At 39.3% G+C, this 22,957-nt stretch overlaps 1 protein-coding gene across 9 annotated transcripts in view; it reads left to right on the top strand.

Moving 5' to 3' along the window:
* Positions 1-22,957, top strand: part of abi1 (abl interactor 1) — a 105,200-nt gene that overhangs the window by 56,407 nt on the left and 25,836 nt on the right. For 5 of the 9 annotated variants that reach the window (XM_062956994.1, XM_062956993.1, XM_062956989.1 and 2 more), the window contains exons 3-5: positions 17,294-17,470; positions 20,192-20,206; positions 20,894-20,994. In XM_062956994.1, coding sequence (XP_062813064.1) covers positions 17,294-17,470; positions 20,192-20,206; positions 20,894-20,994 — 293 coding nt within the window. The remainder of the gene's footprint in view (positions 1-17,293; positions 17,471-20,191; positions 20,207-20,893; positions 20,995-22,957) is intronic. The other 4 variants (XM_062956986.1, XM_062956992.1, XM_062956990.1 and 1 more) reach the window with 1 other exon arrangement.

Here is a 22,957-nt window from a genome sequence, read left to right as displayed (position 1 = left end):
TTGTAGATGGTGAGTTCCTGGTGTGTCAGTGTTGTCCTTTTTAGTAAGGACCTTTCAGATTCAATCACTCTGGCCATTGCATGCATATGGGAAATAAATTGTTGTGCACCTTGCAGTTGGTTTCTGACGCTTGCTGATTTTAAGGAGAACTTGTCATTGTGTTTTCTTCTTGCCATTGCTTGTTAAGAAGAGATTTGTTTTCCCTTCCTCGATGTATGACTTGGCCAAGGTAACCCAGTAGCTTTCCATTGCTAAGCGGACATTTGAACCCTGATCTCCAGAGTCCTGGTTCAGAGCTCAAATCACTACACCGTACTCAAAACACTTTTTGTTTCAGCAACAAGAGCTGATAGACTGTCAAGCATTTCTGGCCTTGCTTTTGGCTCCAACGCCTATTTTGTTTGTCTGTCCTGCTTTCTGGTTTGACTGAGAGCTCTTTGTGCTCAACTACTAGTTCCCACTTCCCAATATTCTCCATAACAGGGCATGCAGCCCAGCCTGAGAAATATGTAGTTCATCCCTAAGGAATTTCTTACATGGAAGTTGCTGCTTTCGAGGTCCTTCCCTAGGGCAAAGTTCCAAAGTTGTGTATATGCCAGCAGATGTTAGTTAAGTTCTGCAACTTAGCGAATGAAATGGAAAAGCTCTTGGTGGACTGCTACATATCTGTAGTCTTATGCAACAAGAGTATACTTGTGCTAGTACCTCTTTAAATGCACACTTGCTTTTTCCGCCATCTATCCCTTAAACTTGGGTCCTGACTGCTAAGTTATAATTTTAAAAAATGAGGCTCTAGATGCTTCTAAATTATCTCAATATTGAAATGTAATGGGAGACGAACTTCTCTTACCAAGCAATTCGATAAACTATTGCATGCCTACATTGCTGTTTTTTGCTACAGTAAAAACAAAACACATTGCCTCTTTATCAATACCTATGATCAACTTGTTTTAGGTAGATTCCCATGAGGCCAGAAGCTTAGCACTCACTCATCCACTTGGTTTGAATGTTTTAATAGGATATCATATTTCTTCACCTTACATCTGATGATCTGTTCCATTAGCTGCCATTGGGAAGTGACTTAGTGAAACTTAATAATAATAATAATAATAATAATAATAATAATAATAATAATAATAATAATAAAACTTTATTTATACCCCGCCACCATCTCCCCAAAGGGGACTCGGGGCGGCTTACATGGGGCCATGCCCAAGACAATACAATATAACAAAATATAAAAACAACATATCATAATACAATTAAAAAATACAAAAAATAACAATGTACAGTACAGAACAAAATCAAAAGCAACATAACATAACAAGGGCGGGCCGCATGAATACAAAGTTAAAACTCGGGGTAAGAAGAGATAAGAATAAAACCATGGGGAACAGGGACATGAGATAGTGAAACAGTCTAGAGGATAGATGTTGGGGGGAGTTACAAAGGAGGTATATGACAGTTACTCTCCGAAAGCACACCGGAAGAGCCATGTTTTTAAATCTTTCCTAAAGGCTAAAAGAGTGGGGGCTTGCCTGATCTCAGTGAGTTCCACAAACGGGGGGCCGTTTAATGAAAAGATTATTACACCTCTATTTTAGCTTTTGTAGTGTTAGCAGTCAATGATAATATAAAGATAGTACAGGTAGACAACAATTAATGAGGTAGATCTGTTAATGGCTATTGACTACTGTAACTAAAAATGTTGGTGCCAAAGGCAGAAATATGATAAAAAGTTCATAATGTCAATGCTCCTGACTAAATTCCAGCTGTACATAACTTGAGAAGGAAAAGGAGGAGTTGTGAAAATGAGCTTCACTGTCAAAAGTTTAGTTAATTGTGGTATACCTGTACAGCCCACAATTATCAGTAGGTGGTGTATTACCTTGGCAGGCCTCATGTGTCACGTCCAATCTGTAGGCAGTATTGATGGAAAAGATAAAAGACAAAAGTTCTTTTGTTCAATCTTGGGAATATTCAATAGTGCAGGGGTTTGGAAATATGGTTCATGGTTATTGCCAGGAGGGTCTACATCCAAGGCCACAGCTGTTACCTAAAACTGTGTATTGTCATATTCAACCAAATAACCCCAATTTGCTACATGAAACACTCTTTGAGCAAATCAAGACAGTCATGTTTTGCATGTATTTGGAAGTCTTCAGAGTTACATAGCAATTGATTAATAAATGGTTGGAGACTATAATTGTTTACAAATTCACTCAGGCCATATAGCAAGCATGGATCTGAAGTTTGTTGCATCTGTGGAATATTTCCTTTAATCAGATTTGACACACATACCCTTTGGAAAAGTTATTTTTGGATTATTCAAGATTTCCCCAGATTTCTTCTCAGAATTCTCCAGCCAGTGTTGCCAGTGAGGCTTGTACTTCAACAGGTAGCACTTCCAACTTCTGCATACATCTCAATGTTATGTATATTATATAATTTATAGACTAGGAATGGAAAGAATATTTGAAAATATTCCAGAAATTGTGAAAAAGGGTTTTGGAATGTTGAGAAATGCTGAAGAATATTACCTCATATGAACCTGCCCGTACACTGCAGTCATCAGGGTAGGTTCTCCTCTCGACCCCACCCCTGTTTCAAACCTGGCTGGTGGGGATGAGGGAGAGGGCCTTCTCTGCAGTTACCCCCCACCGCTGGAACTCTCTCCTGAAGGAAATTAGAACGGCCCCTCCACTGTCCTCTTTCAAAAAGCTGTTTAAAACACACCTATGCACATCTGAAGATCTGGCTTGTTAAATAAGAAATGCTTTAACAAATATGGCTTTTAACTCTGAATGTAGCTTTTTAACTTTGGAAATGGCTTTTAATCTTGTTTTACTGTTTTAATGTAGTTTGTGTAACTGTGTCTAATTGATTTTATGATGATTTAATTTATGAATGATTGTTTATATTGCTCATTTGCTTTATTATTTTGTGTTGTTAGCTGCCCTGAGTCACCACAGGGAGAGGGGGCGGGATACAAATAAAGTTTTGATTGATTGATTGAAAAGAATCTGCAGTTCCAGTGCAGAAAATTCTGCTATCAGTGTAAAACAACAACTTACTAATTTTGTACAGAATAAGTATCTAATTGTGAATCTTTGAAAACAATGAGATTTTCAAATATTTTCTCACAACAGAAAGAAAATTGCTAACATTTGCTGTTTCTTTCAAGAAGAGACTTAATGAAGAATTACGGTAACACTCCCATATCTAGGGAACCCATAACTATGTTTCACTTGCCTACCCCTAGGAAAAATGGTCGCTAGGAATTTGCTAGGTCCTCTAGGTGATTCAGTGGTATGCTTCCCCTGGAAGTTATCATAGTTTTATTGGAGGATCTGGTAAATTCCTAGAAAGAATACCTCTTTTATTGATCCAGTCTTTCATGAAGAACTGTTTTCATGCTGAACTTTCTTTGATGTGATGCATTATTCGTGGAATGCTTCCCTTGGAGGCTTATTTAGTGCTCATGTTGGGTTTATTTTGATCCCAAGTTAAAATGTGGTTTTCAGTTAAGGCATTTCGAACCTAACAGATTTCTCCCATGTACATGGTTTTAAACTGTTTCAGTTTTCTATGCCGTTTTAACATGTTTAATAGTTTTTTTAACCTGTTTAAATCACTGCTCTGCCCTGAGATTTCATAATGTACTGAGGGATACAAATATTTTAATAGAAATATATATTGAAAGATACATTCTCTCAGGGACCATGCTGGGAAATGTTTACCAGTGGTGGTGAAGACCAACATCAGACAAACATCCCCCTTTCTCTCTTTCCACCTAGCAGATTGCTAGAGAATGAACAGTTTTGCTGTTGCTTTGACTTAATTTGCACAGAAGTGCTGTTGAAATTAGACCAAAAGGAAGCATATGGCCCACCTGAGCTTTAGGTAGAGAAATCTGTAAGCGGATTTCCTCTAGAAGCTTGTCTATATTATATCTCCATATCTGGGGAGTTTTTCATTAGCTAACTTGTATTCCTGTGTATGTTATTCCTGTTGCTGCCAGTAGTTTTAAATGCTTTCTTTGAAAACACACTCTGTTTTTAGTATCTGTTGGGGTTTGGTTCCAGGATTCCCCCCCCCCCCCTTGGATACCAAAATCTATGGATTTTTATGTCCTTTGATATAAATTGTGTGGTAAAATTGTGTCCTTTACAAAAAGGGGCAAAATCAAAAGGGGATCTTCTCAAGCTGTGGATATTTGAATCCACACATACAGAATTCTGAGATACAGGGGACCAATGGTATAACATAATTCCTTGAAGGAAAACAACATCACATATTTAAATATCTGGGAAAGTGGAATATCATTAGATAGGCTAGGTCTCTATAGATTTTCCCATTGTTATAACCTAGAAGGCTTCCCCCTTATGCAAAAGTGAACTCCTCCTGGTCCTTGAGATCATACTCACCTAGGAAGAGGTTGCACTTTAATGTCTGTGAAAATTCTCAGCCTACTGACATCTCTTCTAAGTGCCATTTTCCTGCTCCATGGTTACAATCATGGAAACGCTTTTTCTCAGGCCAAAAATGAGTTCTTCACTTCACAAGAGCTGTGGTGCACAAAGGAACTATTCGGGTTTTTTATTCTGACTGAACGGCGAAGTTGGATTAACTCTGACAGTATGTGCTTTGCTCTGTTAACTATGTCATGATGTCCTTTTGAACTGGAAGAGGAAGAAAAGTTGCCATCACAAGTACCGTGTTTCCCCTAAAATAAGACCTCCCCAAAAACTAAGACCTAGTAGGGGTTTTGGGGGATTGGCAAATATAAGGCCTCCCCTGAAAGTAACACCTAGCAACTAAGAATGGGACCTTCCAGGCTGCAGGAGAGTTCCATTGGAAAGCATGGCTGCAGGGCAGAAGCAGCACTCATACGCACTGGAGGGAGGGAGAGAGAGAGAGTGCTTGCTTTCTGTGCCTCCCTGGCTGGCCTTGCCTTTCCTCCTGCCTGTCCCCCAGCCACAGCTCAAAAAACCTTCCGTCAGGAGACAAGGCTCCGTCCTGGCCATGCTCTCTTCGTCCCAGAGGCTTCTGATTGGCTCCTGGTGCCAGGGCTAGGGAGGGAAGGAGGGAAGGAAGAGGGCTTGAACACCCTTTCCACTCGTCCTGCTCCTTCTGCTTCTTAAAGGCACAGGACACATTGGGCTTCTCCTCCCATTCTTATTCCTATCCTATGCCATGAAACTTATTATTTTATTCTATTATTATTACCATATTATTCGCCTCATATTCTGTTATTATTATTATATCCCATTATTATATTATCCTAGTAATATTTTATATCATTATATTCTATACTATTATTCTATTATTATTCTATTATATTATCATATTATTATTATATTATTAGGATATTCTTTTTTATTATATTCCATTTTATATTATCCTATTAATATATTTTATATCATTATATTCTTTTCTATTATTCTATTATATTATCCTATTATTATTATATTATTATGCTATTCTGTTATTATATCCCATTATTATATTATCCTATTAATACCATAATATTATCATCATATTCTGTTATTCTTATATCCTATTATTATATTATCCCATTAATATATTGTATATCATTATATTATTATTATTCTATTATTATTATTATATTATCATATTATTTATTATGACACAGCAAACAAGATAGATATGCTGGATTTCGTATCACAAAATCACAAGTCGAACACTTCCCAAGCGTCTAGGACTGTGTGATATATTTTCGGATGATGCGTGCAGATCCCAGTAGGGTGGCCTTTTGCAGTTGGCAGATCGTGATTTTGTCAATGTCTATTGTTTCCAAATGCCGGCTGAGATCTTTTGGCATGGCATCCAATGTGCCGATCACCACCGGGACCACCTGCACTGGTTTCTGCCAGAGTCTTTGATGTTCAATCTTGAGGTCCTGATAGCGGCTGAGTTTTTCCTGTTGTTTTTTGTCATTATTATTATTATTATTATTATTATTATAGTAAATTATATTATTCATGACTACATTGAAACTAAAATAGAGAGAAATCAGCGTGGAAACCTTGTGAAACCTAAACTGCAAGAGGTACCATAGATTGTTGTACATGTAAATAATGGTAGTAACAAGAAATTCTTGATAGGATTCACAGTTTGTCTGGTTATGCTGGTTTGTGATGACAACTACTTTACAGTATATAATAAATGTTCATTTTGTTGTTCAACAATAAATGAGCTCTTCTTCATGGAAAAATAAGACATCCCCTGAAAATAAGACCTAGTGCATCTTTGGGAGCAAAAATTAATATAAGACCCTGTCTTATTTTCGGGGAAACAGGGTACAAGTGAGCCCTTTAAAGATTTTGCTTTCAGGTGCTATATATTTGAAGCAAGGTATGACTTTCCTGAAATTCTGGTTTGATACAGAGAAGTTTCCTAGACTGCTAAATGACTTGGCCTGCTTGGACAAGTAACATGGTGCAATTGTTTGACAGTTGTATATACCTTGTTTGCATTCAGTGAGTTCAAATAGATGATTGAGTATTTCATTATGTATTAGTGTTTTGTGGTTTTTCTGTTACACTCTAAAAATGCATCTCTCTGAAGACCATATCTTCCCATTACTTTGGGCTACAAAATAATTGTTTATGGTAAGAACATGCCCAGTCCATTATATATGATACAGTGGTGTTTCCTATGACAACAGTATAGAGAAAATATGCTATATGTAGGGGAGGGTTGCATCTGGAAGTTTAGAAGAGAGATAAGAAAGCTCTTGTTCTTTATGGTGGGCCATTTATATAGGAGACTGCAAAAAGGCTTGGAGGGAAAAAGGATTTCCTTCCCATGTTGTATTTCTTAATGAAACACCTTTGCACAATAGACTTGTTTGAGAATGAAAGCCATTTTACTCCACATACAGCTTTAGCAGCTGCTACCCACTTTATAGACAGGGTGCCAGATCTGATAGATTTAATGCTGTGATATAATCCGGCGTCTGGCGGCTTAGGTTCATAGATAAAAACTGTTCTCTTTCAGGGGCACCAAAGTTTCTGCTGTTGGTTCCTTCCCGGTAACAGACTGGTTGTACACGACCTGGGAAACTCTCAAATAAACCAGTAGTTACTCAGATCAGGGCTCAAAGGACCTTAAATAGTGCTTTCAGACCTGCTCAGTGTTGAAATCTTTCAGGTAAAACTCAGAAAGTAACTTTTTGGATGTCAGTTCACTGAATTCTCCTTGTCAGATTTAGAGAGTTGTATTTCACGCTACTTCCTTCCCATAGGCACTTTTTCAAGCTCTTCTTCAAATGGGTCTCAAGGCAGACAGGACACTGAGTAGATGTGAATGAGCTTATGAAATTAAGGGCCCTTTCACACAGCCACATAACCCAGAATTTCTTTATTTTATTTCCAGCATTTATATCCCACCCTTCTCACCCGGAGGGACTCAGGACGGCTTACACAATTGGCAACAATTCGATGCCAACAACATCGTTAAAATCATAATAAGGCAAATAATCCACAATGTCTGCTTTCAACTGGATTATCTGAGTCCACATCTATATATATAAAAGGGTAATGAAATTTCGGCCTAGGACAAAACAACAAAACTACACATCCCAGAAACACTAAACTTGGCAGCACAATCCCTCATCCATGCCTCTACGTTCATACAACAAAAAGAAAAGAAAAATAAAGTCCTAATTAGAGGGAGAGGAATAATTGTTTTTATCCAATTGCTGCTAGTTAAAAGGCTAAGCTCCGCCCACTTGGTCTCCTAGCAACCCACTCAGCCCAGGGGACAGGCAGAGTTAGGCCTCACATAGGCCTCTTTCCCACTGCCTATAAAATACAGATTATCAGATTTGAACTGGATTATATGGCAGTGTAGACTCAAGGCCCTTCCACACAGCTATATAACCCATTTATAAACTTATGTTATCTGCTTTGAACTGGATTATCTTGACTCCACACTGCCATATAATCCACTTCAGTGTGCAGTCGGACACAACTGGACTTAATGTCAGGAGAAAACCTTTACCCCTTACCTTAACTACCACCAATTCCTCAATACTTTATTTCCCATACCACCATACTTCGCCACAGCAACACGTGGCCGGGCACACCTAGTTGCCATATAATCATAAAATGGGGATTTTATACAGCTGTGTGGAAGGGGCTAAGGTGCTGCGTATTTTGAGACCTCATTTTATTTTGCAGTCAGAATCATCACCCTAAGGCTCACACACAGGACTTCATCTCTGTTCCTCAGAGTGCTGATGGTTTGTTCTCAATTGGCTTCAGATTGATATGGGAGCCCTTGGGACAGGCTCCTCTAGACATGTCTCCAAATTGGTTTCCTGTGTTTTTGAGCAGTTGTCTGAAGATGGTGAGGAAAACAGGTTTTTCCAAAACCCTGTGCAGGCTCTTGAAACTTGTCACTATAGCTTACATTTCACAGGACAGAACATTGGTGTCTGCCTATTGTTTACCAAAAAATGCTAGAATTTTGCATTGTTACAATTTGACAGATATTTAAAAATGAAATAGGGCAGCTGAAGAATCTTTGCAGGCCTTAAAATTTGATAAGCTATTGACTCCTGCAGATGTTTATGTCACCAGGGCTTCTGTAGAGTGAACCATGAGCATGCTACAACCAACTATGAAGTTTATTTTGGGAGACTCTAAGCATTAATGTGACTGGTCAGATAAAATAGGCTTGTAGGGCAGTTTTCCTTTGTGGAGAGATACATGGTTTTATTCATCACTTAAGATTCACAGTGACAAGAAATGGGTCCATAGACAGATGTTCCTGTCATTCTGCTTTCATTTTTTTGAGATAATTTATCAGTGATGATATTTTGTGGTCATGATGCCCATCATGCTATATCTTTTGACAGTCTAAAACACAGATTGGTTTTGTACAAGATTTGTTAGCTCCTACTGTATACTCCACGGACAAGTTTATAGACCAAGTAAATTTAAGGATTTGTGATACGATTGATTTTTATTTGAAATTAATAAGATTGAAAAGTTACAGGGAGTTGATAGGCATAGTTTCATTTATTAAAAAGCTGTGTTTGTGTGTGTGTGTGTGTGTGTGCATGTATATATATATATATATATATATATATATAGAGAGAGAGAGAGAGAGAGAGAGAGAGAGAGAGAGAGAGAGAGAGAGAGAGCGAGCAAGCTTGGGGACCCGGTGATGCCTGGGTCATTTGAGAATGCTATTATTTGTCTTTTAATGTTATGTATTCTGTTTGGAGTGGGTGAACTACAATTCCCAGAATCGTGGCTGAATCCTCCTCAAACCCTGCCAGTATTATAAGTTGGCCACTTTGGGTGTGTGTACCAGGTGTGCTGCAGTACTCTCTGGATGGGGGTGAACTATTGCAATTTCTAGATTCCCGGGGCAACTGCCCCGAAATATCTATCAGTATCCACAGCAGGCAGTATTCAGTTTGTGTGCCAAGTTTGGTGTAGATTCATCATTGGCTGGGTCTTTGGATGGAGGTGGTCTTTGGATGGAAGTGAACAACAACTCCCTTCCCACAAATACTTGCAGTATGTTCAGTAGGTCATGAGGCTTCTCTGTGTGAAGTGTGGTCCTAGTGCATTGTCGGAGGGGGTAAGTATTTATCTGGCTGCAGGTGAACTATAACTCCCTTTTCCCCAAACTATTGGTTATGGGGTCTCTGTTCGCCAAGTGTGATGCTCTTTCATTGCAGGTGAACTATAAATCCCAGTACCTACTACTCCTCAACTTCCAGTCCAGTTCCCCTTAAGACCTCCCAGTATTCAAATCTGGGCATATTGGGTATGCATGGCAAGTTTGGCCGAGAGCCATCATTATTTGAGTTAATAGCATTCTGGGTGTAGGTGAACTACAACTCCTCTCTATTCCCCAGTAGGAGTGACAGTGCTCTGACTTGATGCATGGTGAACTACAACTTCCACCATGTGGAGTCAATCCCTAAACTCCTCCAGTAAGTTTAGTTGCAGCTCAGTTCTGTTCTGTTTGTTATGCAGAGAGATTGGAAAGGAAAGGGCAGTGGGCGAGGCCATGCAAATTCCACACCAATGGAGAACCCTGGGATGCCTGCCTGTGGTGGAAGAAAAAGCAAAATCTAGGATGAAATGGTCCCCAAACGAAAGCATTCCTTGGGTGGTGGGCTGTAGTGTTTGGGGAGGACATTGGCAGGGCTTAGGCTGCATGTTCATGGTGCTCGCTGTAACCACAATGTCAGTGGAAAAGAGTGACTTGCTAGATTCTTAACCCTGGGAACTATAGCCTGTTTGTGGAGGCCAGAGGCTGTCTGTGTGAGCAGACATCTGTGCCACATACACACATACGGGTTTTCGCTTTTATTATGGATTTAGAATTAGATTTAGATTTAGATTTAGATTAGATTAGATTAGATTAGATAGATTTAGATTAGATTTATATATATATATATATATATATATATATATATATATATATGCTGTAGAACACCTGCTAATTTGAACTTTCATATGGATATGTAGAGCAGGTGTGTGTTTAACATTTGTAAATGGTAATATTATTCTTCTCCATTATACAGATACTAGCTGTGCCCAGCCATGCGTTACTGTGGCGTTGTCTGGTAGTGTTGGTGAGAAATTGTTGAGGTAGTGGTGGTATTGAATGTCTGTTGTATGGTTGTCTTTATGTTTAGTATGCATTTGGTTGTTTATGTACTGTGAAAGTGGTGAGGATAGAGGACACTGTTTATGTTGGATTAGTGAGACTCTACTGTATATTTGTAATCTTATATTATCTGCCTAGAACTGCCCCTTCTACACAGCTGTATAAAATGCACACTGAAGTGAATTATCTGGCAGTGTGGACTCAAGATAATCCAGTTCAAAGCAGATAATATAAGATTCTAAATGGGTAATATAGCTATGTGGAAGGGCCTTGAGTCTACACTGCCATATAATCCAGTTAAAATCAGATAATTTGTATCTTATAGGCAGTGTGGAAGAGGCCTGAGGCCTAACTGTGCCTGTCCCCTGGACTGAATAGGTTGCTAGGAGACCAAGTGGGCGGAGCTTAGCCCTCTAACTGGCAGCAATTGGATAAAAACAATTATTCCTTACCCTCTAATTGGGACTTTATTTTTCTTTTCTTTTTGTTGTATCAACCTAGAGCCGTGGATGATGGGTTGTGTTGTCAAATTTCGAGGTTGGGGGGCCTGTAGTTTTGTTGTTTGTCCGCTGCCCTGATGCCATCACTCTTTTATATATATAGATTGGTTCTAAAACAGATAGCTCCTTTGATTTGTTTTAAGGACCAAGTATGGCTCCAAAAGTTTTCTAAGGGAAACGTAAGTTTTATGCCAATTTTCCTAGAGGAAACAGAGCTCTGTCAATTTTATATATGAATGCACATTGCACATCTTTGTGCAAATGTGTTTGAGGACCCTGATTAGGTCATGTTTTCCATTTGTATGTCCCTGGAGAGCCAGTATAGTGTTGTGATTTGAGTGGTGGGACTAGAACTTAAGGAGACCAGAATTCAGATCCCTGCTCTGCCATTGAAACCTGCTGGCTGATCTTGGGCAAATCAATCTCTCAGGATCAGAGGAAGATAAGGCCAACCCCTTCTGATTAAGTGCCAAGAAAGCATTGTGATGACCTTTGGGTCACCATATGTCAGAAATGACTTAACAGCACAAAACAATGTCCCTTTCCTTTTTGAAGATGAATATATTTTTTTAGAGTGTTGCTAGGTTTGATGTGCAGAGAATTGTTGCAAAGTTGGTGATTCCTCCACAATACATGTAATACAGCATTTGTATGAATGAAGCAGAGCTTGAAGTATCAGTGCGCAAGCTAAGTCCCAATTTCCATTCTTATATGAGTCTGCGGCTGGAATTTAAATGGTATTTCAGTGCATTTGCCCACAGCTTTGAGACACTTTGTGTCTCAGAGCAATTCATGCTAAGTCTAGAGCTGACTACGTGAAATGACTCAGAGCTGTCAAAAGAAAATTATGCTTAAAAACTTCAACAATGCACTTTGTTTTAGGTTTTTTTCCTCTGTTCTTTTCTCTCTTTTCTTATCTGAGGGTATTTCCTTGTCCATCAGGCAGCATGCTATTATGAGCAGTGTCAAACATGAGATAAATATTACTGGATGGATATGGTGAACCTTTTCTTGGTTTCCCCCCTGCTCCCTGATGCTTTGCTTGAAGAGCCTACTATTACTTCTACTCCAAATGATATCAAGATCCCAATTATCACCTTTTCTGACATTGATCACATTAACTGGTGAACTTGGGAGTTGTGCTCCAAAATTTAATGACCAAGGTCTTCAAAAGGCTTCAGTCAAAACTCTTGGCAGACAAATTGCAACTCAGGAATAGGTTCTTAAAGCTAACACAAAACAAGATATATAACTGAAATGCTCGCACAAATATCCCACTCAGACTAATGGAGGCAATGGACATCCATTATTCTTTAGAATAGTAAATGGTATATATGCTGTTGGTCAAATTGAAAAGGATCTTCATTTTGTTGTTAATCCCTATGAAGAAAAGCTAAGTGCTGGAAATGTGCCTGTATGTCAGGAGGGATCACATCATTAAATCACAATGGGCATATTTGGTGAGTCTGGCGGCTAGTTTTCTGCCCCAGGTTACTCCAGGGGCTGCACTGATTCCTAAAATAAGCAAAAACAATGGTTGTAAGCCCACTTTGGTTAAAATAAAAGTTAAGTGGCAATGGCCTCTGATCTGTGCACATTTTGTCACTTTTCAGTGTTCCTAGAAAAAGCATTTGCCTTTTATGCCAAATGCTTGTGGTGTCACGTGGCCATATTTTGCTCATCTCTCTATTGAATCATATATAGGCAATGCGTGATAATTCTTTGCATGCCCTGTAGTGTCACACTTTCCCCTGATCGCACTCTATTAACCAACAATCATTTAGCAGAGTGAAAGCAGGACAAATAGACTAGGGAGCAAAGAGCTATTTCCTCACTTATGTAAATTGGTGAGGGGATAATCCAATTGTTCTCATCCCACCTCCAATCTTAATAAGCAGGCACTTAAACCTCTCAGCCTCTGCACCATGAGGTATATCTGTATACATATAATATGTGGCTCCAGCCCACCGTCTTGTAACACATGGAACAACTGAAGTAAAAAAGGTTTCAGATTCCTGACCTGTAATCTCTCTGTGTGTATATTGTATAACTAAGGTGAGGTCAGTCATATCTGCTGTTTGTTTTGCTACTCAGCTAATTTGGTGTTAGGTTACAAGAAAATTGTGTTAATCTCTCCTATGAAAGTGCAAATTGATCCATTCCAGGACAAAAATATATTTTTCATGAAGCAGTTTCACAAGTTTGGCAATTACCTCGTCTGGATAACAGTGAATGTTATGAATGTCTATATGGAAAATTAACATGGTCTAGAAGTTGACTGATTCATACCCACCTGTTTCAGGATGTTATTTCTATGAAAAATTTCTAGACCTAATGCCTAGTTTTAAAAGTATGAATTAGTGGGTGGCCTTCTAAAATCAAATTTTAGAAGCTATTTGTACTGTTGAGTTGATATTTCTCTCCAATATAGGAGATATAGCACCAGGCATTATTTGCTCTTCCATCAGAGTACCAGCAGCAGAGTGAGGTGCACTTTGCCTCATTTCATAGAATCATAGAATCATAGAATAGTAGAGTTGGAAGAGATCTCATGGACCATCCAGTCCAACCCCCTGCCAAGAAGCAGAAAATCGCATTCAAAGCACCCCCAACAGATGGCCATCCAGCCTCTGTTTAAAAGCCTCCAAAGAAGGAGCCTCCATCACAGTCCGGGGGAGAGAGTTCCACTGCTGAACAGCCGTCACAGTGAGGAAATTCTTCCTGATGTTCAGGTAGAATCTCCTTTCCTGTAGTTTGAAGCCATTGTTCCGTGTCCTAGTCTGCAGGGCAGCAGAAAACAAGCTTGCTCCCTCCTCCCTATGACTTCCCCTCACATATTTGTACATGGCTATCATGTCTCCTCTCAGCCTTCTCTTCTGCAGGCTAAACATGCCCAGTTCTTTAAGACGCTCCTCATAAGGCTTGTTCTCCAGACCTTTGATCATTTTAGTTGCCCTCCTCTGGACGCTTTCCAGCTTGTCAACATCTCCCTTCAATTGCGGTGCCCAGAATTGGACACAGTGTTCCAGGTGTGGTCTGACCAAGGCAGAATAGAGGGGTAGCATGACTTCCCTGGATCTAGATGTTATACCCCTATTGATGCAGGCCAGAATCCTGGTGGCTTTCTTAGCAGCCGCATCACATTGCTGGCTCATGTTTAACTTGTTGTCCACAAGGACTCCAAGATCTTTTTCACATGTACTGCTGTCTAGCCAGGCGTCCCCCATTCTGTATCTTTGCATTCCATTTTTTCTGCCGAAGTGAAGTATCTTGCATTTGTCCCTGTTGAACTTCATTTTGTTAGTTTCGGCCCATCTCTCTAGTCTGTTAAGAATGTTTTGAATTCTGCTCCTTTCTTCTGGAGTGTTGGCTATCCCTCCCAGTTTGGTGTCGTCTGCAAACTTGATGATTGTGCCTTCTAACCCTTCATCTAAGTCGTTAATAAAGATGTTAAACAGAACTGGGCCCAGGATGGAACCCTGCGGCACTCCACTCATGATTTCTTTCCGAGATGAAGACGACGCATTGGTGAGCACCCTTTGGGTTTGTTTGCTTAGCCAATTACAGATCCACCTAACCGTAGTTTTGTCTAGCCCACATTTTACTAGTTTGTTTGCCAGAAGGTTGTGAGGGACTTTGTCGAAGGCCTTACTGAAATCTAGGTACTCTACATCCACGGCATTCCCTGTATCGACCCAACTCGTAACTTATAGAGGGCATATAACTGAACTTAGTGTATATTGTTGCTTTGTGCCTTCAAGTTGTTTCTGCTTGATTGTGAGCCTCACATCAACCTATCTTGAAAATTTCTTGCCAGTACTTGTTCAGAGATTATTTGCTTCTGTCTTCCTCTGAAACTGAGAGAGAGTGATTTCCTCAAGGTCAACCAGTGGGTTTCCAAGGCCAGGCTGGATTTCAAATCTTTGTCTCCAGGTGTAGTCCAGTGCTTTTATGTTTCGTGTCAGAAGTGACTTGAGAACGTACTGCAGGTCACTTTGGATGTGAGAGAATCGGCAGTCTACAAAGATGTTGCCCAGGGGAAGCCTGGATTGGTTAACATCCTGTAGGAGGCTTCTCTCATGATCCCGCATGAGAAGATGGGGCTGACAAACAGGGGATCACCCCATCTTATGGATTTGAACTGCCGACCTTCAGGTCAGCAGTTCAACTGGCACAAGGGTTTCACCCATTGCACTACCACAGCTCCCTAGTCCTTGTCTAGTGCTAAAACACTACATCACATTGCTCTCTAGTGCATATTATCTTATGTTATTGTATAATTAAAGAGCAGAGAACTAGCATTTCTATTTTAAAATAGAAAGACAGCTATTCCTCCTTTATAAATAATCATGGTCTTAATGCAGACATGATGGCTTCAATCCAGTGAAAGCTAGTTATGCATAAGTCTCATTCAGATCAAAAGGACAAGTTATTTATGACTAATTTATCAGTTTTAATAGGGCTTTAGTGTGTACTTTTTTTGGGTTGGAGCCAGCTGCTGCAACAGTGTGTTATACATGAGCGTTGGCACCTGTCAAGACATGTGGATGGCCCTTCCTTCCTATTCAGAACAGTGGGGAGAATTTCACATTTGTATCTTTTTTGAACAGGAATATTGAATGAAGGTTGCTTTGTTGAAACTGGTTTACATTGATCAGGATTTGGCAAAAATCAGGCTTATATATATCATGAGAATGCATCTTCCAGAATCCTCATGATTTGCTATGTTTGCTAGGTCATCTATAAACTGCAGCCCAGTGAATCAGGAGGCTGCAGTTCGCCCATTGGGGTATAGCTATTGAATAGTCTATATACAGATCTGTGTCTGATGCATTCATACTGTATTTCTATGTTGTATTTTCCATGCATAGTTCTGGCTTTATGAGAGTCAATGTTCTTTGAATGTGTATGCATTTATGCAATATCCACTATGTATTTACATTTATCTAAAAGCTGTTCTGCTCTTGATCTGAGAAGGAGTTTATGTGTGTTGTATCAGTGTAATCGTCTACTCTCTATTGTATCTAGATCAACTAGTTATATTTTGGTCTCCCCCCCCCCCCCCCCCGTGCTGATATATACTAATTTTATTTAGCATTTTAATATGGTGACAAAGAAGGTCTAGCCAAGGAACATAGTCATTTGTCTTCCCAATTACATTTTTATTGGAAGACAAATGGCCAAATGAGGGTAGGAAGCTGGAAATGAAAGAGTTCTGTAATAGAATGCTTCTTATGTGCTTTGGGCATGATGCTCATAGCTGTTAACTCCACATGGAATGCACATTGATTTCTCTTCATCCTATAACTAGAACAATAGAAGGTTTCAAAATCCCATATTCATGGCAGTTTCTGCTCTAAAAAAATTATATGGCCTGAAAATGTAGGTACAGATGCTTTATTTGAGTTTGGGTTTAATAGTCTCAGTTTTTTAATAGTTCCAGAGGAGGTCTGTTCTTTTTAGCCTGTTGGTTTCTTTACAGCAATTTGCTCAATTTCCTCACTGTCTTGTGGTTTGGGGAAATGTGTATCTTACTTCCCAAATTGTCCTTATAGCGTAAAATTATGTGGGCTATTATGTACCCTTTCCTCTTTCCATAAGCAGAAAGGTATAATCCTATAAGTGTAATTACATCATAATTGCATGGGGCAATGGACATCCGAGCATGACAATACTAGCTGTCTTGAAATTACATGATCATCCCAGAAAATTAGTTTTAAAATTATCTAGAATCATAGAATAGTAGAGTTGGAAGAGACCTCATGGGCCATCCAGTCCAACCCCCTGCCAAGAAGCAGGAAATCGCATTCAAAGCACCCCCGACAGATGGCCATCCAGCCTCTGCTTAAAAGCCTCCAAAGAAGGAGCCTCCACCACACTCCGGGGGAGAGAGTGGTAAGCATTCTACATACCATTTCTTTCCATGTCTCAGTTAACTTGTTATTCAGCAAGTTAAACCCCCATATTAGCAACAATGCATTAAAACAATCCTGAATCAAAGTTAAGCTGATAAAGGGAAAGGAATAAAGGGATGCATAGCAAAAATAAAAATAAAATCATTGTACACTGATGTCTTGTTTTGGATCAAAACTTTTCTTCTCAGGTATAAATACGTCACTTTTTCTTTGTAGACGGTGGACATACATAAAGAGAAGGTGGCCCGTAGAGAAATCGGCATTTTGACAACCAATAAAAATACATCCAGAACACACAAAATCATTGCTCCTGCAAATATGGAGCGTCCTGTAAGGTATATTCGAAAACCTATAGACTACACGGTGTTGGATGATGTGGGCCATGGTGTAAAGGTAAGAATTCTGTTCCGTTTCCATACATGCTCAATTATTTTAAATAATTATTAAGTTAGCAGAAGCTTAGTCTATCTATAGTGGTTCTAAATGGTTTAAGAACCATTAAATATAGCATAATTTGAAACTTGTTCACCCTTCTAAGGACAAATTCCAGCTTGAATCATTGGTATTGTTCTAGATCTCTGGTTTTGTTATGTTCATGTCTTCCTACATTGCCAGGCACTGCAGAAACCACGTGAGGGAGGGCATAGGTGACCACTCAAAGAGCTACAGTTACAGACTCTCAGTTATCTCTGTATACCTTGATAGAACTGCCCTCTTGCCCAGCAAAGCAATTTATGCAAGGCGCTTCCTTCAATTCATGTAAACGCGTTTTGAATTATTTCATAGACATATTTAACCAGACAGTCAAGCAGTGTTTTAAACTGCAAAATGAATACCTTATATGTCTCTGCTAAATTTTAAGGAAATTAATGTCAAAAACATGCATCTTTCTTTCTAGAATCACAGGATTCTCTATGTTTCTTTTTTATAAAGGGAAGAGAAAAAAGCAGAAATTTTAGATCCCTCCCCAATCTTTGGTTCCATATAAATGTGACTATATCATAAAAGAGCTCGATGTCACAGTTCTCCAATGGTAGGATGAAATTGGAGATATGCCTTGGTGACTTCGCTTACGACATGCCAAAATCTGACACAACTCAGTGTTTCATTTACTGTATATACCACAATGTTGTGTTAACTGTTGCAAAATATCATATCAGATCCTGTTAGGATTTGTTTCCAAATCTTGATTTTTAGTGTAGGGTTTATTTATGTTTTACTGCAGTCAGGTAGATGTCAGTTGCCATAGTTAATACTATTATTGGACCATTTGGAGTACTTCTGACAATTAAGCATGAGTTGGGAGTTCCCTAGAAATTGCTATTTCCAACCATAACTTCATTGATACTCATTTGAAAGGCAGTCAACCTGTTTCTTGGCTCCAGCCCTGTCTTCTGCAATATGAGTGTAAACAGATAATGGACATGTTACTTTTTTGGGACAGCAGTGGCCATGATGCCTGAGGGACTCACTGTAATTCAAAAATGTAACTTATCCGAGACCTGGGTGTAATAATAATCTAACTTTATAGAGTGCTAACACTTGAACCCACTTTGAGTATTTAGGAAAAGTAAGAAACAGTTGAGGGCCAGCAGAGTCTAGTGATTTGAGTGTAGGACACTCAAGACACTGGAAGACCAGAGTGTGAATCTCCTCTCAACCATGGAAACTGACTAGGTGACCTTGAGCAAGTCACACTCTCGCAGTCTTAGAGGAAGGCAAGAGCAACCCCTCCTCTGCAAAAAAATCATCCAAGAAACCCAATGTTTGGGCCACGTTAGAGTCACCGTAAGTCAGAAATAACATGAAGGCGCACAAGAAGCTTTTTATTCTGGTTGCTTTTAAAAGCAAAACCCATGATATGCCAAAAAGGATATACAGTAAAGACATGAATGCAACCTACATAAAGACAGAATATTTTAAAGTTTTGGAAAAATACCAAATATAATGCAGAAACGTGGACAACGTGCCTTCCTGTGCAAGTAAAATAAGCAATTTCTCTAATCTTATCTTCTAATTCCTGCATCAGATAACAGTTGGAGAATTTCCCCAAGGTTGTTCCTGTGAAATAAACTAATGCAGATATATGAAGAGCTATATAACCTTCTTAATTAGATCTAATTTTCTAAGTACATGTTGCTTGCAAAGAAGCTTGATTTTCTAGAACTTAATTGATATATTTATAATTAATTAAAGTAGGCTTAATGCATATGTTAGGATAAAAAGACTTGCCATAGATAGTATACATATCAATTCAAATATTTGTTAGTTTGTGTTGTTATTATACAGTCCAGGACTGGAAGATCATCTTTTTGGGGGAGGGGTGTTGATAATCTCCATTGCTATATAGGATTCTGATTATTAAAGGCCATACAGACATGCACCAAAGAACATTCTCAAGGGTGCTGGGTTTTCTCCTGCAGCACAATCTTCTTGCATTTGTTTCAAGTGTTTACAGGATTTTAAAAAATGCATTTCTTGATTAAATGTCGATACTGTTCCATTATCCGGGTGGAGGGCACAAGGGGGCTCTCTCTCTCTCTCTCTCTCTCAAGAGTAGGATAGTCTATTTTATGGAGATGGAGGGTGAGTTGATGGAGGAAAACCATATTTCCCTATTAACCCCCCCCCCCCCAACACCACCACCACCCATGTCGCCGTCGTGGAAACAACCCTTGTTTATGATATGAGAGGAGGAGGAGGAAGGGGCATAACCAGCAATAATGGGGGAAATGGTTTTCCTCCTTCAACTCCCCCCCCCCCCCAAATGGACTATCGTTCTCTCTCTAGCACCCCCTAGTGGCCTCTGCCTAGATAATGGAATAGTACCTAAATGTCTATTTCAGAAGTGTTTCCCAATTGCTGAAGCTCTGTCACCATTTTTTTTTTTTTAAAAAACACCAAATTGGATTACCTCCTTTTGTGAAAAGCCATTGTGCTTTATGTAAAATTAAGAGTGTATTCGTGTGCCTGGACTGTCAGTGGGACTGTACAATGAAAAGGGGGGGAAATGTTACCGGTATTGTGCCATTAGTATATGAACCTGCCATGGAGAGTAATAGATTTGCCATTAATGTGTACTTTTCTTCCTCCTTTTCTTTTTGCCAACGTAAGTGGCTAAAAGCCAAGGTAAGAGGAGTTATTTCTCATTTGACCCACCACACCCCATGATAATAGAGGCTGCTGAGCCGTTACACCTGAAAGCTAGCACTTTCTCTTTCCTGTAGTTCTCTGTTCTTCCTCCCTCTCCTTCCCCATAGGTTATTTTAGACATGCTCAACTTCAGCTCCAACTGACAGTTAATATATCACTGATATATTGACATATGCATTTACCTATAGATAACATTTAACTCCTCTAACATACATAGTGCTTTGCTTTCATTCAGTAGATGCCTTTTCTGTTGTAGATCTATGTTTTAGATAAGGTTTCCTGGAAATACTTGCATGCTTATGCTAATTAGATAGCTGGACTAAGTAAATGAATTAATATACCTTGAATACAGGATACATTTGGTGGATCAAAATCCTTCGCTGAAATAAGGTTTGGTTCTTGAGCCGTTATTTATACTGAGTGCAGCTTAGGTTTCATTTACAGTGAATATGAAATTGCAAATAGTGATGCGGGGTGGGAGAGAGAATAAAAAGCTTAGACACGGATTTTTCTTATTCTGTTTAATCCAGTATGCAGTAGAAGAAGCTGTGGTCTAATAGCTGTCTGGGAATCCTCAGTTCATATTAGTGTATTGAAGCATTGCATTCACATAGTTTGAGCTATTTCCATCCCCAAAAATTAAAGCGTTATTCTTGTTTTCAGCACGGAAACAATCAGCCTGCGAGAACTGGCACTTTGTCAAGAACAAATCCGCCTACACAAAAACCACCAAGTCCGCCCATGTCAGGCCGGGGAACTTTGGGGTAAGAATAAGACTTCTCATTCTGCTTTTATGTTGACAAAGAACACAGTTTAATTTGCTTAGATCAACATTATCTAGCATGTGAGGTCCTGCTGTCCTCTGCTATTAAATACTGTGTGCAGTTCACTTCTGATATGAAATATTAGTATTAGGATTGAGCTTCTTTTTAAGGAGCTCCAGATTGTGTTTAATAATCTGCTGTCTTGGCCCATTTTAAGCAATTTCGCCTGGTTTTACTGGGAGTGTTTCCAGAGTGAGTGATGATATATGGGATTGCAATTGTGTGAGAACATTGCAGATTGGCTTGTCTGAACTGAAGGTGAAGATTTCTTATTTCTGAAAAGGACACTTCTGAAATAGACTGTTCTGTTTAGCTAGTCTAACCATTTCAGAAAATAATGTGAAGGTGAGCACTACAATTATCCAGTCCATTGGCTCAATTTAATCCAATGGATATTTTCTCTTCCTGTAGCTTTTACTAGAACACTTTTAAAGCTCTGGAATATAGACTTTAAAAAGGCTTGGGAGAAATGAGCCTTGGCTAGGACGATGCATTGTTTGTAACACAAGGACATTAGAAACCAAGATCCTGTTATGAGTTGAATACACTCAGTTGCAGCCTTTCCAAAGCAGTTCCTGTCCAGATATGTTGGACTGCAGCTCCCGTCATCTTTAATCAGCCTGACTGTGCTCACTGGAGGTTATAAGAATTGTATCCTGCAAGACATCTGGAGGCCACCAGCCTGGGAAAAGTTGTTTTACTGAATCATCAGGAAGGAAGTCAAGTAGCAAATCCAGACAAATGTTTTTAGATAAGTGGCTGTGCTGCTTAAGTCTTACCAATAACTCATTGATTTGCAAATCAGTGACTGGGAGGCTTCTCAGAAGACTGGGGCATCTTCTGAGCAGGTGTCATGCGTGATCAACCAGAGCTGGAAACAGTATTTGGGATAGACTTCATGCTCTTGGAGGATGTGTATGGGAATCCAACAAGCAATACTTGGATAATGGAGTTGCTTTATTTATTTATTTACAGCATTTATATTCCGCCCTTCTCACCCCGAAGGGGACTCAGGGCGGATCACATTACACATATAGGCAAACATTCAATGCCTTTTAACATAGAACAAAGACAAGACAAACACAGGCTCCGAGCGGGCCTTGAACTCATGACCTCCTGGTCAGAGTGATTCATTGCAGCTGGTTGCAGCTGGCTTGCTCTCCAGCCTGCGCCACAGCCCAGGCTTTGTTTATATGCATCGCACCACTTTGTGGAGGGGTCAGATAAGTTATGAGCATTGAGTCATGGAGTAGTATTATAAATACAGAATAATGGATCTGACCATTTCACTCCTTCACACATTCTTTTTTTCCCTTTTCTTCCTCTCAAATCTTGAAAAAAAAATTCTGAATTTCAGAAAGGTATCATAAAATGAACCAGCTAAAATTTTCACCCAGCTGGCCAAATTTAGTAAGTGCAGCTATTCCCAATATGAATTGCAGTGGATTATATCTCTGTTAAAGATGAGGAGCCTTTGAAAGAAAACCCCAATTCAAAAACACAGAAATGGTTGAATATGCAAGAACTCAAAGCCAGCCCTTTAAGAGCTAATTCCTCAAAGTTCTGGGCCTGAATGGCAAATCTGTGGATTTTGGAAAATGAGCCAAATGAAATCTGTAATTCATCATGGTAGATGTAGAAGTTGAAAAGTCCGAGAGAGTTCAACCTAGCATTCTTATTGGTAGTATTTAGATACTTTGTGTTCCAGCAGGGATTCAGTATATATATATTTAAAAAATATTCTTTCTTGTCTGTTTCAATTTTATTGCTGGTTCTTAACAAGTACCTTTTGATAGTGTTTGGGTGATTGAACTTTTTAATGGTAAATGTTGTGATTTTTGTAATTATTTTTGGGTTTATATTAGCAGACCTACTTAGCTAATTGAGCATTGCCAATCAGGCC

Source organism: Anolis carolinensis, chromosome 6 (assembly GCF_035594765.1).
Source record: "Anolis carolinensis isolate JA03-04 chromosome 6, rAnoCar3.1.pri, whole genome shotgun sequence".
Lineage (NCBI taxonomy): Eukaryota > Metazoa > Chordata > Lepidosauria > Squamata > Dactyloidae > Anolis > Anolis carolinensis.
The sequence above is the reverse complement of the archived record's forward strand: the minus strand, read 5'-3'. Positions and strand labels throughout refer to the sequence as shown.